The sequence below is a fragment of the Coffea arabica genome, chromosome 3c (genome assembly GCF_036785885.1).
Source record: "Coffea arabica cultivar ET-39 chromosome 3c, Coffea Arabica ET-39 HiFi, whole genome shotgun sequence".
NCBI lineage: Eukaryota > Viridiplantae > Streptophyta > Magnoliopsida > Gentianales > Rubiaceae > Coffea > Coffea arabica.
Genome location: NC_092314.1, coordinates 10788944 through 10806423, shown reverse-complemented (window position 1 = coordinate 10806423; position 17480 = coordinate 10788944). Strand labels below are relative to the sequence as shown.

General features: G+C 32.4%; 1 protein-coding gene across 2 annotated transcripts in view; it reads left to right on the top strand.

Annotated features, from left to right (window-relative positions):
• Window positions 1-2770: 2770 nt before the first annotated feature.
• Window positions 2771-17480, top strand: part of LOC113734562 (uncharacterized) — a 109866-nt gene continuing 95156 nt past the window's right edge. For both annotated transcript variants that reach the window (XM_027261150.2, XM_072082220.1), the window contains exons 1-3: window positions 2771-2928; window positions 3555-3683; window positions 3955-4083. In XM_027261150.2, the coding sequence (XP_027116951.2) occupies window positions 2838-2928; window positions 3555-3683; window positions 3955-4083 (349 nt within the window). In that variant the 5' untranslated portion in view covers window positions 2771-2837. The remainder of the gene's footprint in view (window positions 2929-3554; window positions 3684-3954; window positions 4084-17480) is intronic.

Sequence of the window (17480 nt, the reverse complement as noted above, 5' to 3'; positions counted from 1 at the left end):
AAAAGAAGCATAAAGCAACAAGAAGGTAGGAATTTCTTAAATGCAACATGTTAATGCGGATTAGTTTTGTAATTATGGTGTTCGAGGAAACTGGCTAGTGGTAGCGGAACAACACTTAATTTATTGCCCTCAAAAAAAATTTATTGCCACAACACCAAATTTCTATTTAGGTAACCATCTCAACTTTTTCAAAATGAATCCAACCTTGGACTAGTGAAGGATGCAGATGCCATTTGAAAGCAGTTTATTATGGAGCTAAAATGGGTAATATAAAAACATCACTTGCTATAAAAAAAAAAAGAAAAGAAAAGAAAAGAAAACCCTTAATGGACTTTGTCACCATGTTGTTGAAAGTCGTTTGTTGCAAACATTGGGCAACCAAATTATTGGGCAACCAGATGATTGGGCAACCAAATATATTGGGCAACCAAATGATTGGGCAACCAATCATTTGACACCCAAAAAAATATATCTCTGGAAAAAAAAAATATTGGGGCAACCAAATGATTCACTTTCTCATGTGACACTGAAAACTTTGATCTCCATTCAGGATTGAAATCGCAAGCTTCTTTGCCTCCTTCCTAACGACACTGAAAACTTTCACGTTTTCACCACAGTTGTACCATTCTTTAGACAACACGAGGCACGAAGACAATAAAAAAGTCTTTAACTGGTAGGCGAAGCAAGTCGATCATTAAACTGTGCGGGCATAATGACTCAACGTGTCCTGAGGTATTAAATGGCGGAAAACCGGATCAGCATCTTGGAGGAAAAGTGCAAATGCATACTTCTAAGGATACACGTTTCCTATAAATATAAATGCCTCTATTTTGACAAAAAAGCATAATGGATTGACAAATGCATGGTTCCTTCTGCTTTTAACTTTCCTTTTATTAAGTAAGAGAGGGATGAAATGAAAGGGTCGTCGTAACTTAGGCCTAAATCATAACCAAACTAAAATCACACTAGCGGTTTGACGAATTCAAAACTGAAATTGGACTTGTTATATAAATGCCTTTTTTTTTTTCACTTTTCTTCTCTAAGTGGGAGAGGGATGAGATTAAAGAGTCATCGTAACTTAGGTGTTATGAAATTGGCTTAATTTCTTTTAAGTAGATTTTTTGTTTTGTGTGAAAATAACTAGTTTCCTAATTAGTTTTAATTACTTGAAGTAGTAGCCAAAAAATATTCTATTCAGTCTAGGATTTGAAGTTATTTCATATTCTATACAAGTCTAAGAATTAGAATTAATTTCCTATTGTTATTTGGATTTTGGCTAAATAATTTTCCCTATAAATAGGTGAATTGATATACTATACAAGATACATAAGAGCACACAAGAAGCGACATGTAACCTTATACATGGGGTAAGAGAGGGTTCTTGGGAAATGAAAGATGGTATACAAGGGTTGAACTTGAATTCAAGTTGTATTCTTGTATAAGATTTTCCTCTCATAATAAAGAACGGGTTTCTTTCTATGGATGTAGGCTCAATGGTGGTATCGAACCATGTTAAATATTGTGTGTCGTCTATTTTTCATGCTTGTGACTTGTTTATCATTAAATTATTGTGTACTTAATATCTCAATAGTTATTTGTTTCGTGCTTGGATTCTAACATTAGGCTTAAATCATAGCCTAACTAAAATCACACTAGCGGTTTGACGAATTCAAAACTGAAATTGGACTTGTTATACCAGAACGGGGGCCAGAACCTGGACTAAATGTTCCCGTTTGGGTTCATAAAAATATTACAACCAAAGCCAAAACTGCAAGTTCAAGAGTCGGTTTGAACCATCCAAATTTATTTAAGCAGAAAACTCAACACTAGCCCCTAGGCTTATTTTGGCCTAGCCTAAAGTCCAAATTTGAAAGCTCAACTAATTGTAAATTGTATAATTGTCTAATCGAGATATTTTTCTTTTTATATTTCAATATCAATGACCACGTCATGCAGCTTTTTATTTTATTTAAAACAACCAATTAGTTTCGAGGTATTTTTGCGTATAATTTGTATGATTTTTTTTCAGCTAATAATATAATAAAAGTCTTATATTTCTTCCAGATTCATTGCTATATTTTCTCAAATTCAATGGTGAAACAATAAGCATTTAAGTGCAATTAGAAGATCTAGAATGATAACTGCAAGAACCTAGAACCATATCTAGAAAAAGAATCGGAACTAAAATCAAACCAAAACTAGAGTTTCCAGTGCAGTAATCATAACCATGTAATAATAACTTGACGAATTGTCGCTTAACTATCTGTTGGATCAAAAGGACATGACCCTATTTTATATTTACAACTTTTAGGTTTTTAACATACATAACAAAAGATAGTATTGTATCTTGTGATATAAATAAAAAGTTACATAATTCTAATCATGCTTTTCTTGGAACTATTGCAAAGTTTGACGTGTTCTTCCTTGTTTCTTTTCTTCTTATAAAATATTTGACACGTCAATCAAATTGGAAAACATATAATCCATCGAAGTCGGTGCAGAGTCCAAATTATCAACCATGCTGGGACATACTGTTGAATATGGGAGACATGAACCTTATCTTCTCCATGGTGCTCGAAGTCTATATGCCTCAAAGACCTTTGTAGAAATTAGAACAAATGCTTCTCCGTACATCTTTGTATTTGTTTACGGTTATATGGACTTTCGACCTAGCACGACAACTGCCTCTTCAACACCTACTACATTGGTGGGCCGACTCCGGGACCCTTTCGATGGGAATGTGGCATAGGTTTTCCTATAAATAGAGATCAATCTGCACCAGCTTCCTCATCCTTCTCAAAATCAGTCTTCAATACATAAATTTTCCTTGAGCAAAAATGGGTTCCAAGACACTTCTTTTCTTTTTCATTTCCATGGCTGTAGTTCTAATGATTACCTCAGAGGTGGCTGCCAAGTCAGTTGACAATTGTAAGACATTTATTCTTCAATTCACATTTCATCATTTTTTCTCTTTCTAATTTACATGCGCCATATTTTAATTCAGCATTTAGGACCACAGCGTTTAAGGTTTCAGATAGATTTTTGTTGTACATGTGAAGTGCCGGAGTACTAAGAAACATGGCTGAGCTGTGGTTAAAAAGATTGAATACACCTCTCCTTTCAGTAACTGGATTCTAACTTTCTAAGTGTCAAGCCTTTCCAAACGTGGGAGTTGGAGTATGGTCGTTTGTGACTGGATTACTTTTCCTGCATTTTTAGAGTAAAACTATATTTTATAATGGTACATCTCGGTGCATAAAATATGGATTTAAGATTCTCATTTTGAATAAATCTTTATATTTATTAACTTTCAGAAACTATGATTCACTATGATAAAATAGCTATTAGTTGGTAGTAATTAGCCATTTTAAAGATATCTGTAAAATAATAAATTGACACATACGTTGAAAGGCAAATTTTCAAAAGAATTACGATGTATTTTGCTAAAATACTCGGTAACCTAAAAGCATGTACACAATTTGGGCCAAACTTTACATTTTCAAAATTACGATTACATATTCGTAACGCCCATACCCTATTTATCTTTATTGCAGCCAAGACAGTTGAGACAAAGGAGGAAGGAGAAGCCAAGTACCATGGAGGTGGCTACGGAGGACACCATGGAGGTGGCTACGGAGGAGGACATGGAGGGTACGGGGGTGGCGGCCATGGTGGACATCCTGGTGAGGCTGCAGATGCTGAGCCTCAGAACTAATAAAGCCAGCTTCTAGCTAGGTCATGATTAATCATGAATGCTTAAGCAGGCTTGCCATTTTAAAGATATCTGTAAATTAATAATTTGACACATACGTTGAAAGGCAAATTTTCAAAAGAATTACGATGTGTTTTGCTAAAATACTCGGTAACCTAAAAGCATGTACACAATTTGGTCCAAATGTCAAAATTGCGATTACATTTTCGTAACGCCCATACCCTATTTATCTTTTGTTGCAGCCAAGACAGTTGAGACAAATGAGGAAGGAGAAGCCAAGTACCATGGAGGTGGCTACGGAGGACACCATGGGGGTGGCTACGGAGGAGGACATGGAGGACACGGGGGTGGCGGCCATGGTGGACATCCTGGTGAGGCTGCAGATGCTGAGCCTCAAAACTAATAAAGCCAGCTTCTAGCTAGGTCATGATTAATCATGAATGCTTAAACAGGCTTACTATAATAGTATGTACTTTGTAATGTGAAATACAAATAAGAGTTGGATCAGTGATCATGTAATATGCATTCCATGTATTTGCTAGTTCCATTTAAGTATATGAGTGTGTGATTTTGTGTGTCTTTTTTGAGCACTTTGGAGGTGATGACAAAATGTTTTCTTGCAATATGAAGTCAATTTGGCAAGTTTCCACCAAAAAATGAGTAATTTTAGTATTTCAAATTGACAACAAAGCCAAGGCTAATTTTTGGTTGGTTTAATCTGCAAATCAGTAAACCATTGTCAAATTGCTTTTTTTTTTTTTTTTTGGTATACTTAAACCAATCAATATGGTGGATAAGCTGAAAAGAAATGGTAAGACCAAATATTTAGTGTAGCCAAACATAAAGTGATGTCAAAAGCATACAGAAGATCTTGTTTACTTTGTTTTACGACCTCACTCTCTCAAACCATAGCACAAATGCCTGAAATCTAATTGACTAGTTGACTATGAGTATGACATATTGAAAATTGTACTATTCTCAAGTATAAAAGAAAGGTAGATTACAATGAATTTCAGCCTCGGATTAACACTTGTCCATGACGATGTTTAGAGGCAAAATAATGGTTCCAAGAGTACTTCAACTTTAATCAGTGATCCTATTTTGATCTTTAACATTTAGAACTGTGTATTAGGTCCCATAATTTGAAATTTTGGTTCTAGAAATTTGTTTCTAACTGGTCCCTCCAAGCCAAAATTAAGTAGGTTAACCCTTGAGGTTTGGTGCAATACTTGTTTTCCTCCTCTAAGTGTAAATATGGGACATATTAGTCCTTAAATATGAAAATATTATCCTTATGACGGTTTACATAAACCTAAAAAAGAAAGGCCTTGCTCTTAACAAATAACAAGCAAAGTACTACCTTATTTTATAAAAATTTGCTAACTTTATTTATCATTATTATTATCGTTAGCATCATCATCATCTGATTTAAAGTCCAATAAACTCAAATATGCATGACATTAAACATTAACCCAACAAAAATAAGAAGAGATGTTAATAAAATAAACAAAAGAGTTTTCTTTTCCTTTTATCAATTTAATTTTCTTTGTAATTGTAGAGTACATGATAATTTTGACCTTACAAAGAAGACAAAAAGATAAAAGTAAATAATAATTCCTGTATTTTTTACCTAAAAAAAGGCAAACAAAGAAATAAAAGTAAAAAAAAAAATGTAGGGGTAGTTGTTTATTTAAATTTTTTGGCATCCTTTTAATATAAATATTTTTCATCTTCTCCGTAGTATTGACTACCCAAAAATATTCTGTTGATTACGTGAAAATCTCCCTTTTCTTATTTTCCTTAAAATTTTCTATTATTCATGTTGAATTAATCTCCCTTTTCTTTGTATATATCACTTTCAGTTATGACTTCAGGCTGAATAATAATAATAACAATATATTAAAGTTAGCAGAATTCTATAACTATAAGGCAACATTAGGTTTGTTATATTTTTTAAAGAGAAAATTTTCATTTCTTTTAGTTTGCATAATTTATTGGAAGGATAATACTGTTGTTTTTGGTTAGTCGACTCAGTCAATCATTAAATACTTAATCATTAGAATGTTTGTGCAAAGAAGGACACTTAGTGGGCGAGACGAGTGCATAGTGCTTTGCTCGCAGGAAGTTCTTCTTAGGCACCAACCGATTGCAGCTGGAGCCGGAGGAAACCGCTGATCCATAGAAGTATTGTCCCAGCAAACGAAAAATAGATCATTAATGGATGTTCAATTATTCTGGTTAGATAACCGGCAACCAGAGGGCCCTCTTTAGCCTTTATCTTTAGATACCTTTTTGGTAATATGATGAGATTCTCTGATTTGTCAGACAAAGATTTAATGGCCAAATGCATTCCAGAATGAGGTTGGAAATGGCCTTGTTTTGCCATGGGGGAGGAGAGATCACGGGCCTCACAAGTTACCAGTTCTATTTTAGTTCAGTCGAGAACAGCGTCAAAACCAATTTCATCTATCATAATTCATTTTAACCAATTTAATCCTCAAACTAATTTTTCATTTCCAATGTATGACTTTTGCGGCCACATCATTACATTTTACACGTTTCGGTCGGTTTGGTAGGGAGTAAAATATTTTCTTCAAAAAAGTCTTTCACAGAAAACCTTTGACAGGAAAATAGTTTCTTTTCTCTGTTATTTTCTGGTGTTTGAATACTTATTTACAGAAACACCCAAGCCCGTCGTAATGACTGAGCCTATGTTACTGTGATTAACTTATTCCTCTTTTAGCATTCTTGTCAGCTCTTCTTCTATCATCATCGTCATCCATTTCCCACAATTACATCTGCTGAAGGAACCAAAACCACGCATAGACGTATTGATCATCATCACCAACCTTCACCCAAATATAGACAACTTGAATAGTCCTTTGGATCTAGATTAGTTAATCTCCAGAGATTTGAGTTCGTCAAAATTTTTTGCCTTAGCATATGTCTGTGTGTGAGAGAGACAAATAGAGGACAATGAAGAGGGTGCATGTGCAGGAAGAGGGGGAGGAAGCATGGCGACGTGATTGCTTGACTTCGATGTTTCCATTTCTTTAAGGGATAATGCTTTAGTAACGAGAGTGATGGTAATGAAACAGTTTTTACCTAATATAACATGTTGTTGTACTTTTAGTGATAATTTGATTACTTGTTGGACCCATCCACTTAAATAGGATAACACCTAAAAATATGGGAGTAAGTTTCCCATCTAAAATAGTAAGTTAACCTTAATAGATTAGTAATTTTTATACCTCAAAAGGTAAATTGGAAAAAAGATTAAACTTACTTTTTAATAAATAAATTACTACTTTATATCCCAAACTTACTTTTTAGAGAGCAAGTTTAGTTCAAGTAATAGTAAGTTTTTATACATAAATAGTAATTCTTACTAATAACATGGTAAATTTGATTAATGATCAAAACTTACTGATTTTTGGAATACATGTACAATTTTACATTAAAAAATTATCTCAAACTAGTATTAGGAAATTTATTTGAAATAATGATAAGATATTTTATTAATAATTAAAACTTAGTACCTTAGTTAGTAAGTACTCATAATATACCTATACAATAAATGATTATAGGTATAATTTAAATTTTTTTTTGTATTTATATATTTTAAAATACTATGAAGTAGTTTCACATTTCAGATAACCTTGTAAAATATGTAATAAAATTTTGTCATATTATAAGTTTTTAATCATTTTCAATTTTTGAAAAGTTTGAAAGTTTGGATAACAATAACAACAAATCTTCCTAGTTATATATAGAATATCACTTGTTTATACATCACAATTTTTATAATTTAACACCTATGAATATAATAAGATGATAAAGTTTTAATAAATTTACATCTGGGGCACAAGAATTAATAAGACTTATAGCCCAAACAAAATGAGAAATAGTATAACAATAAAAATGACCAAATTAGTATAACAGTAAATATAAGAAAATCAGTATGATCTGGACTTTTTTTCCTTGAGAGATTGTTCATAAAAATAAGATCCAACAATTAAATGAAAATCACTTGCACATATAATCTATTGTATAATTTAAATTAAATTCTATTCACATATAAAACAGTCCAAAAATAATTAGCGCACTATGATACAATGTTATTTTAACAACAAAAATTTTTTTTATTGAAAGTCTCAAATATCCATGACATACATATGAGGGATATTTTACCATATTTGTATCTAATTGTAAGCACAAATTTCGTTGCCGAAAATAAAAGTCATGAAAACTTGCATAAATATGAAATTTATTAAATCAAATAATAAGAGAGTTACAATCTCTAAAAATTCTTTTTTCTTTTGATAATTACAATCTCTAAAAATTCTTGAATCAAAGAAATTAATCCCCTAATTCTTCTCTTCAAAAGCACTCCTAATTAAAGCATAATAAAATCAAGTTTTTTTTTTAACTTTTTAATGTAGTAGTTATGTTTACTAAAAAAATTAGTAAACCATTCCTACAATGGATTGCTTCTCCTAAAAGTACTAATATTTTGTAAATAAATTGAAATAATTTTGTAAAAGATTTTATGCATTTTCACTAATATAATCAAGAGAAGTTTGCACGGCTAAAATATAAATAGAAAGAAAGGAAAATGGTATGAGTATAAAGGTGACCAAATGCAATATATATCACATCATGTGTTTAGATATGGTTTGTTAAGTAATCAGTTATTTAGTCCTGGTCAATAAATGATGCATATTGATTTCTTATAAATAAAATATAATTTAGCAATTATGCACTAACAGAATTCATAGTTTGAATGTAATCAATTGAGCACCTATTTCCTTTTCTTAAGTAGCTATTATTATTTTAATACTTAGGTTATATATTTACATGTAAAATAACAACAATAGCATGCCAATCCTCGGACCAACAGAATTTTAATTATTGTTAACTAAACTAATTTTACATTGATAAAAATTAGTCAAGAAAATGAAATGTTAATGGCAACAATTGGTAAAAAATAGCAATCTTTTAATTTTGGGAAAATAAAAAATAAGTTCCCAAAATATTTCACTTTTATTTTAAAAAAAATCTCAACTTGTTAATTAAATTCAAAATGATTTTATTACAAAAAAATATCCTTCCTCAAATTAACATCAGTGATTAGACATGAGATACAAATATGGTAAAAAAAGAGATAAAAATATGGTAAAATATCTCTCATACATATATCATGGATATTGGAGACTTTTGGCAAAAAACAATTTTGTTGTTAAAATAATATGGTATTGAAGTGCTCTAATTATTTTAGGATCATTTTGTACATGAACTAAATTTAATTTAGATTATGCAATAGAATATATATGCATGTAATTTTTGTTTAGTGGTTGGATCTTATATTCATGAATAATCTCCAGAGAAAAAAAATCCAGATTATACTAATTCTGTTATTTTTATTGTTGTATTAATTGTTACACTATTTCTCTCATTTTGTTAGGTCCATATTAACACAAGTTTAATTCTTATTATTTCTTGTGTTCCAGACAATAAATATATTAAAACTTTATCATCTTATTATATTAATAGGTTTTAAATTATAGAAATTACATAGATAAGTGATATTCCATATATAACTAGGAAGATGTGTTGTTATTATTATCCAAACTTTTAAACTTTTCAAAAATTATTCAAAATTATAATACGACAAAATTTTATTATTTTATAAGGTTATGTGAAAGGTCAAAATATTTTTCATAGTATTTTAAAATATATAAATACAAAAAAATTTAAATTATACATATAATCATGTATTATACAAGTATATTACGAGTACTTACTAACTAAGGTATTAAGTTTTAATCATTAATAAAATATTTTATTATTATTTCAAATAAACTTAAACTTCCTAGTATTGGTTTGGTATAAGTTTTTTAAGCAAAATAGTACATTTGTGCTATAAATTAGTAAGTTTTGGTCATTAATCAAATTTACTATGTTATAAGTAAGAATTACTATTTATGTATAATATCTTACTATTACTTGAACTAAACTTGTGATGACCCCACTTTCCCCTAGGGCGTACCCAGGGTTTAGCGGACCGCCTGTCCAACTCTCGCCAGGACTCACTCACTCACTCCAACTCAAATAGGGTACAGCCTCAATAATAAAGGAAATAACATTTACTAACTTTGGAAAGTACAATTACATTCATTTCTGTCTCAAACATCCATAAAACCACAAATACATCAAAAGATTGGAGTTCTAAATACATTCAACCCTCATCAAGCGACTAGTGCGAGTATAATTACACAATTCAGAAAAATTAGACTACGCTAGTTTGTACAAGTCTCACGCCTCGCCCGTACCCCCTGTAAGGAAAACAAATGGCGTGGAATGAGTTAAAAACCCAGTGAAGTTCCAAATAGCAAGTTGACAATTAATTAAAAGTGAAAGTATCATAATAGGAAAATAGCGAGTATAACAAGTCAAGAAAATGAGCAATAACACTTCAAGTAGCAAATCTCAAGATGAGCGAGTGTAAAGTGTTTTTTTCAAAAGAAACAATAATCCAATAAGCAATAATCATTTCAAAGTCTAGGAATACGAATGGCTCTCAGGAGCCAAGTTTCCATTGCTTCACCAGACCTTGATCAAGTAGTAGTTGACACTCCGTCAACTTTCAAGCAAAGTAACCAGTCCAATAGAGCACTACTTAGCTACAATCTCTGTCCACCATCCAAACCCCCTACTGGGTCCAAAATCCTCAATAAACACTGGTGGTAATACTCGAGTATACCGATTAGTCGAGGAGATAACACTCCACTCGACAACACTAGATACCCATGGTTCGTTATCTAATCGACTAAGCCCTTGCCGGCTCGACTCGATTAACTAGCCAGTGGGGTTTGGGTTTCCAAGAATTCGATGAGATAATATTCCAATAGACTGAATCAAGATAAAAGTACGGAGACGGGAATGAGAGGCACCTCCCACTCGGATTGAATGTGGTACATGCTGCCGCTCTAGCATTTACAAATCAAGTATAAGTATATCAAGTCAATTGCACCAATAAACACGTATATATCACATTAGGGCAAGTGCAATAAAGTACACCCTTATCCGACCATACCAATCAAATATCATTCGATTACATTAGTCAAGTATTGAAAACAAGTGTCAAGTTCAATATGGTATTTGGAAACACTCACCAAAGATGTAGTGCCTTTACGAGTCACGTTCAGGTATTACTCCTTGTTGGGAGTCAAACTCTGCGATAAAACATCGTTTAAGAGCTTTGAAAATCAACTAAGGTTCGACACTTAAACGTTTCATTTAACGAAAATCAAGTAATTGAAACTCATTTGGGGAATATTCATTTTACTTATCATGTCCTAGAAAACTCATGCTCGCTTTTAAAACTTTGAAACTTTGAAGCGATTAAACTTTGAAATCACCATTTGAATCGAAAAAACGAGAAAAACGTATTTCTATTAGTCGTTACTTTTATTTTTTCAAGGGTACAAGTTTCGGCCGAATTCTAACTTACATACCCCATGAAAGAGGACTTGAATAACCTAGACAATTCAAGCTCAATTCAACCCCAACTCTTCGCTCAAACTACAAGTGCACACGTCTAGTTCTCGAATGAAAATTTGGGCAGCACACCCTTTGTATTTACCTATTTTTCAGCCATTTATGGCTTCATTATTTTTCTCAGATCAGTCTCAAAGTCACACACAAGCAATGTTACCATTATAGCCCTTCAATTAGGCTCCAAAATCATCCAATTATAACACAAGTCCATCAATACAACCGGAAATTAGTTTTGAAGACAAAATGCTAAACAGCAGATTTGACATCTTATAGTATTTTGGTCACAACTGGAGCTACGTTTATTGTATTGGGGTACACTTTATACCGTTTCAAAGCTAAGACAAAGGGTCACAACTTTCATGAAGACAAGTCAACCCAGTTCATATTTGATCCAGGTCAAATTTGCAGATTACAGAACTAGAATTTCAATGTCAGTTTGGTTGTCAGCACTAGATTTGAATGACAATAAGTCAAACTACAAAATTTCGATTGAGGTGTTTTCAGATGCATTGAAAATCTGAAACATAGGGCTGATTTGATACGGATCAAAGTGAAAAATGAAGCCAAAAATGTGAAATCTCAAAACTGCCCGTGGAAAAGAACATTTGGTAGTCAGGGGTATTTCGGTCATTTTACATGCTACAGTGAGTTGAAATTTTACAGGCACCTATATAACACCATTTCCTACAACTTTCATGTTTTGACCTAATCCTAATTTGGCCTCTAACATGGACGAATGAAGCTAGTCAGAAGCAGGGCAGAATTTTCTACTAAAGCTGGAAAATTCTTAGTTGGAAGCTAAAAGGCATATTAAAGTTAGAAATCTTCATATCAGCTCTCTCAAGTCTATAACAAAGTTGGATATAACCATCTCATGGCTAAAAAATGCATATCAAAGCTGGAAAATGAAACCCTAGGCTAAAATTCCATCAATTTCCATCAATCTAGATTATCATCCATAAAACTTCTAAGATTCAAGTCATCTATCCAATAAAATGCAAGATATGAGAGAGAAGAAGAGCTTCTTAGCTTAATACCTTCAAACCTCAAGGAAATACACAAAATCAAGGCTGACCATGCAAAAATCACTCCACTCAAAGCTTCCTTGTCATCTTGTTGCAAGTTTAATCAGTTTAGTTTTTGTGATTTCAACTCAAACAAGGTAAAATCTAAGATAGAAATTGAAGCTCTCACTTTCTTTTTCTCCTCACTAGGTTCGGCCAACAAAGGAAGAAAATGGAGGAAAATGGAGCCAAGAAGAAGATAAGAAAGAAAGAAAAAAAATACTTGGTCAAAGTTTCCTATGCTTCCAACAAGTGTCACCACAAGAATAATTCTCATTTTTCTTTCTTTTCCCCCTTTCTTTTAGTCAATAATTTTGGCTGATTTGAGGAGGTATTTAGGGTTAATTAGCTGAAATAAAGTGAGAAAATTAAGGTAATAAAGTAGTGGTCAAGTGGTGTACTCACTCGGTAATAAACGGTACACTTCGGTTCACACCGTTTTTCCTTAATTCGCACATACTAGCGTTTTCACTTGTAATTTACTAACTTATTATTATTACTTCTAATCATACACTTTTTCTCATCTAAAACTCACTCTTAACCACCAAATTTAGTACACACTCCATATCACACTACCAAAAGACGTAAAAACCCTAGTTTATCCTAACGATGAAGTAAAGGGGAAACTTTTCATTCTATTCTTTATTCCAACTATTGAGGGAGTAAATAAGTAGTAAATATATTATAAAGTAATTAAGTCAAAATAAAAGAGAACTTTAAGAAAATATGAGCGAATTTTTCAGTCATCACAAAACTTACTCTCTCAAAAGTATGTTTGGGATATAAAATAGTAATTTATCGTTTTAAAAAGTAAGTTTCATATTTATTCCAATTTACCTTTTGAGACACAAAAGTTACTAATTATTACGGTTAACTTACTATTTTAGATGAGAAACTTACTTCCTTATTTTTAGGCATTATCTTATATAGGTAGATAGGTCCAACAGGTAATCTAATGGTCGCTAAAAGTATAATAACCTGTTATATCAGATAAAAATTGTTTAGTTACCATAACGATAGTTACTACAGCATTTTTCTTCTTTAAGATAGGGAAAATAACTTCAGTTTCTTTTTTGCGGAAGTTATTTTACGCCATCGAGTGTAAAATCTTTTCCAAAAAAAATATTTTCCTATGTTATAAATGAACCAAACACTTAAAAATTAGGAAAACATTTTCCAAAAAACATTTTCAGTCCTAACAAATAGACCCTTCATGAGGCTGAGCAGGAGCATAATTGTCATACGAGACTAAATTTATAAAAATAACACATTCCCAGGGGAAATGGAGTCCATACCTGTCACAATGTTTCCCCCAATAAATAATTCCTTGAGTTTGAGCAATTATCCCAGTGTCCTTGGAATTCAGCCATTGAATTGATTGTATGACCCTGTCACATGCTCAAGTTTAATTTTCCCACTAAAAAACACACAACAATTTTTACACATTATAGAAAACAGAAGAGAAGATCACTGTCAAAATGTGAAAAAAAAATTAAACTTTGAAACTTTATTCTAATAATTATTACCATAACAATAAATTCCAAAAAAAAAGAAAAAAAATATTAAAAAATGTTCAGCAAAAATTGGACTTGTGAATGCCAATATCCAACCCATTTTTGAGGAGGAGTCTAAGGATGCATTTGATAAAACTAATGTTTGAAAACTGAAGTTTGAAATTTGAATCCATTAAATTATTGAATTATTAAGTATTAAATCTAATACATTTAAATACATAATATATTCAGTGATAAGTGAATGGTTTATCACTTAATTTTGGGAACAAATTTTGTTTAGAAAATTGAATGCCATTTAATTAATTCAGATGTTTAATTTTTGGTTATTAAACGGTCTGAATATGTTAAGATATGAATCTATTAAATTTAAGTGCTGAATTAAATTATCAGACAAGGCCCAAATGATGTGTTATTGCTTGGTTGAGTTTGATGAAGAAAACGATAAAAAGGCTGCTGGTGACTCAGCATCATGTTGGAATAATCACTTAATGTGGCCTACATGACCACATAAATGTAATGTTATCCCACATAGGTCAATGGATTGGTTCAAGGTATTATGACCAAAGTCATGTACCTAATTAATAAAGCACAAGATTCAATGACCAAAGTCATGAATCTAGATGAAGTGATAAATGAACTTATCCTACCATTTATGGATCCTCACATAAATGAATGTACATACTATTAAGGCTATGTATATACATTCTTGAAACAAGTGATTCATGATAAGATTTATCTTATCAAGAAGGAAGAATGAATGAGCCTTATTAATGATCCATGATGGGAAGGGTCACTTATGCATCTATAAATAGGCTCTTGGTCCCTCTCTCCACTTAACAAGTTTTGCAAAGATTATGCCATCATTATAGCAAACATAAGTGAGAGTAGGAGAGGGAAGATCAAGAGCTGTAGCAATTGAGGGTCAAAGTCTCAACACAAGTTCAAGTAGAGACATACTCAATGGCACAAGGTACGCTTAAATGTTCCTAGTCTCATGATCTATGAGTTATGGTTAAAGATCCTTCTTTCATGTTTTCTTACATGTGGCATCAGAGCAAGGTTGAAATCATGTCTCATAAATCATATTATGTCTTCTATTACCTTATGCATTTCTATTATGAATGATATGTTCTATTATGATTCTTGATATCTTAGAAATGTATAATTTTAATTTAGATATATGGAAAGCATGATATACCATTACATTTTGCTTATGTAATATGACACGAGTTTTAAATTTCATATTATGTTTATGAGAAATTTTATGTATAGCTCGTATGGTATGATATGAGAATGTCCATATGCATGTAGTTTGGACAATTTAATATAGCCTTATAAACCGTCAGTGAAACGACCCTATTTTTTAATGGTTATAAGGTTAATCCCTTTTTGTGATTATAGAGTTAAAACAACCCAAAGGTGTTTTATATTCTATATTCATGGAAGAGTTGTTATATAATCCAAAGGTGTATAACGTCTCTGTTTTGGGATATTAAGAGAATTACTGCAACTCATTTAGAGTGAATCGCTAGCATGCCTTGTATCTATCCAAAGATGGGACAAGGTGATGCAATTGATGGCTCACTAGAGTGAATCGCTAGTATATCCTATTCTGTCCAAAGACAGAATAAGATGATGCAATTGATTACTCTACTTATGGTATATCTCGTGACATGTTTTACGAAATTTCAGCTATCACTCCAACAGCACTTCCAGGAGTAATATCTAACATTCCGGAATTGAAAGGGTCTAACTATTCTGATTGGCATGAACAAGTGCTTATTTCCTTGGGATGCCTAGATTTGTAACAGGTGCCGAACCTGTACAATAATAAATACCTACTCGAGAAAAATACAAATTTTGTATATAGCGGTGAGCAGGGTCGAATCCACAGGGACTGGGGATAATTCGTTTCTTCTAGAGTCCAAAGTATGGGGGGTTTTGGATTAAATGCTAACTAAATAAATTAACTGCAGAAAATAATTGATTAAGAGGAATAATTAAGGGAAAACTCTAGCTAAGGGTACACTTCAAAAATGGTTCATGCACTGATCATTGATGCAGAAATAATTCCAACATTTAGTAATAGATTAGTTATAGTTGTCATGCACGCGATAAACAACCAACCCTTCCTTAATTTCTCGATAGCTAAGGTACGACCGTTAGCTATTTTTCTAACCCAAAAATAACCCTAGGTACGACCGTAGGATTTAATTTCTAGATTGCATTAATAATTAGAAAGGCCCAATCCTAACCAACAAACACGCTACGAGGGTTTGTTTAAGCTAGATCATATGCTCCCCTGACATAAACCCAATTACGCCAGTTGCTACTAAGATAGAGATAACGAACAATTACGGATTCAATTGCCTCTATTTAGCAAAATAGCCTATATGAATAATTAATTATTGCGCACTAATCAATCATACATAAGGACTATAACAATTAAAAACAGGAAACACATAAATACCAATAAATGAGGAAGCGATTAAAATAATTTCGATCTCACAGTAATTGTTGAACCAAGTCTTCAGTTGTCCCCTTAACTAGAATTAAGAGGTTAGTCCTCCATTAATGGAGAACAACCATGCGAAAGAGCTAAGAAAAGAAAACTAAAACTATGCTAAAAGCCTAAACTAAAACTATTGATCCGCCAACCTCTCGTACGTTTCTCCCTTTTTAAAGCCAAAAGGAAGCCTAATGCTATCTCTAGTGGTCCCCACACCAAATTCAAAGTCCAATTCCATTTCACAAGCTTTGTACGTTTCTTTTCCAAGAGTCCAAATGACTTATGCTTCTTATGCGTGGTCCCCGCACCAATGAGAGTCAAAGTACAAGAAGAATGCCCTGCCAAATTCCTTGTATTACGTTTTCTCTTGGTAGGACTCTTAGTCAGCAAAAGAAAAAGGGAAATGAACGTCCGATTCTTCTCAGCAATGTGGGCCAGGTCTGTGGAGTATTTAGAAGTCTCTATTTTCTCCAGAAAATATCTCCTTTTTTGTAGTTTTCTGCTCCATTCCCTGAAATTAAGTCCAGATACCAAATATAAGTAAATATTAATAATTAAAACAATATTTGGCAAGGACAAAGGGGAAATTAATAATAAAATAATTAACAATTAACACCATATCAATTTGGATCTATGTCTTCGGATTGATGAACCTGCCCAACCTACTCCTGAAAGTTCGGAAGCTGAAAAGGCTCTTTATGAGAATTGGGAGCGTTCCAACCGTCTAAGTCTCATGATCAAAACATATACGAAAGTCAATTTCGGAATCAACAAAGGCAAGTGAAATTTTGGCTTCAGTTGGGCAACAATTTTCGGCAACTGATAAAGCCTTGGCAGGAACAGTTATCGCAACCTTGACAACTAAAAGGTATGATGGGGTAAGTGGTGTACGTGAACACATTATGGAAATGAACAATTTGGCTGAACAACTTAAGACTATGGACATGACTATTTTCGAGTCCTTTTGGTGCAATTTATTCTCAATTCTCTTCCTCCTCAATTTGCTCCATTTAAGATTACCTACAACACTCAAAAGGATAAGTGGACCATGAATGAACTTATCTCTATGTGTGTACAAGAGGAGGAGAGATTGACAGGGTGTCGAATCCTGTATAATAATA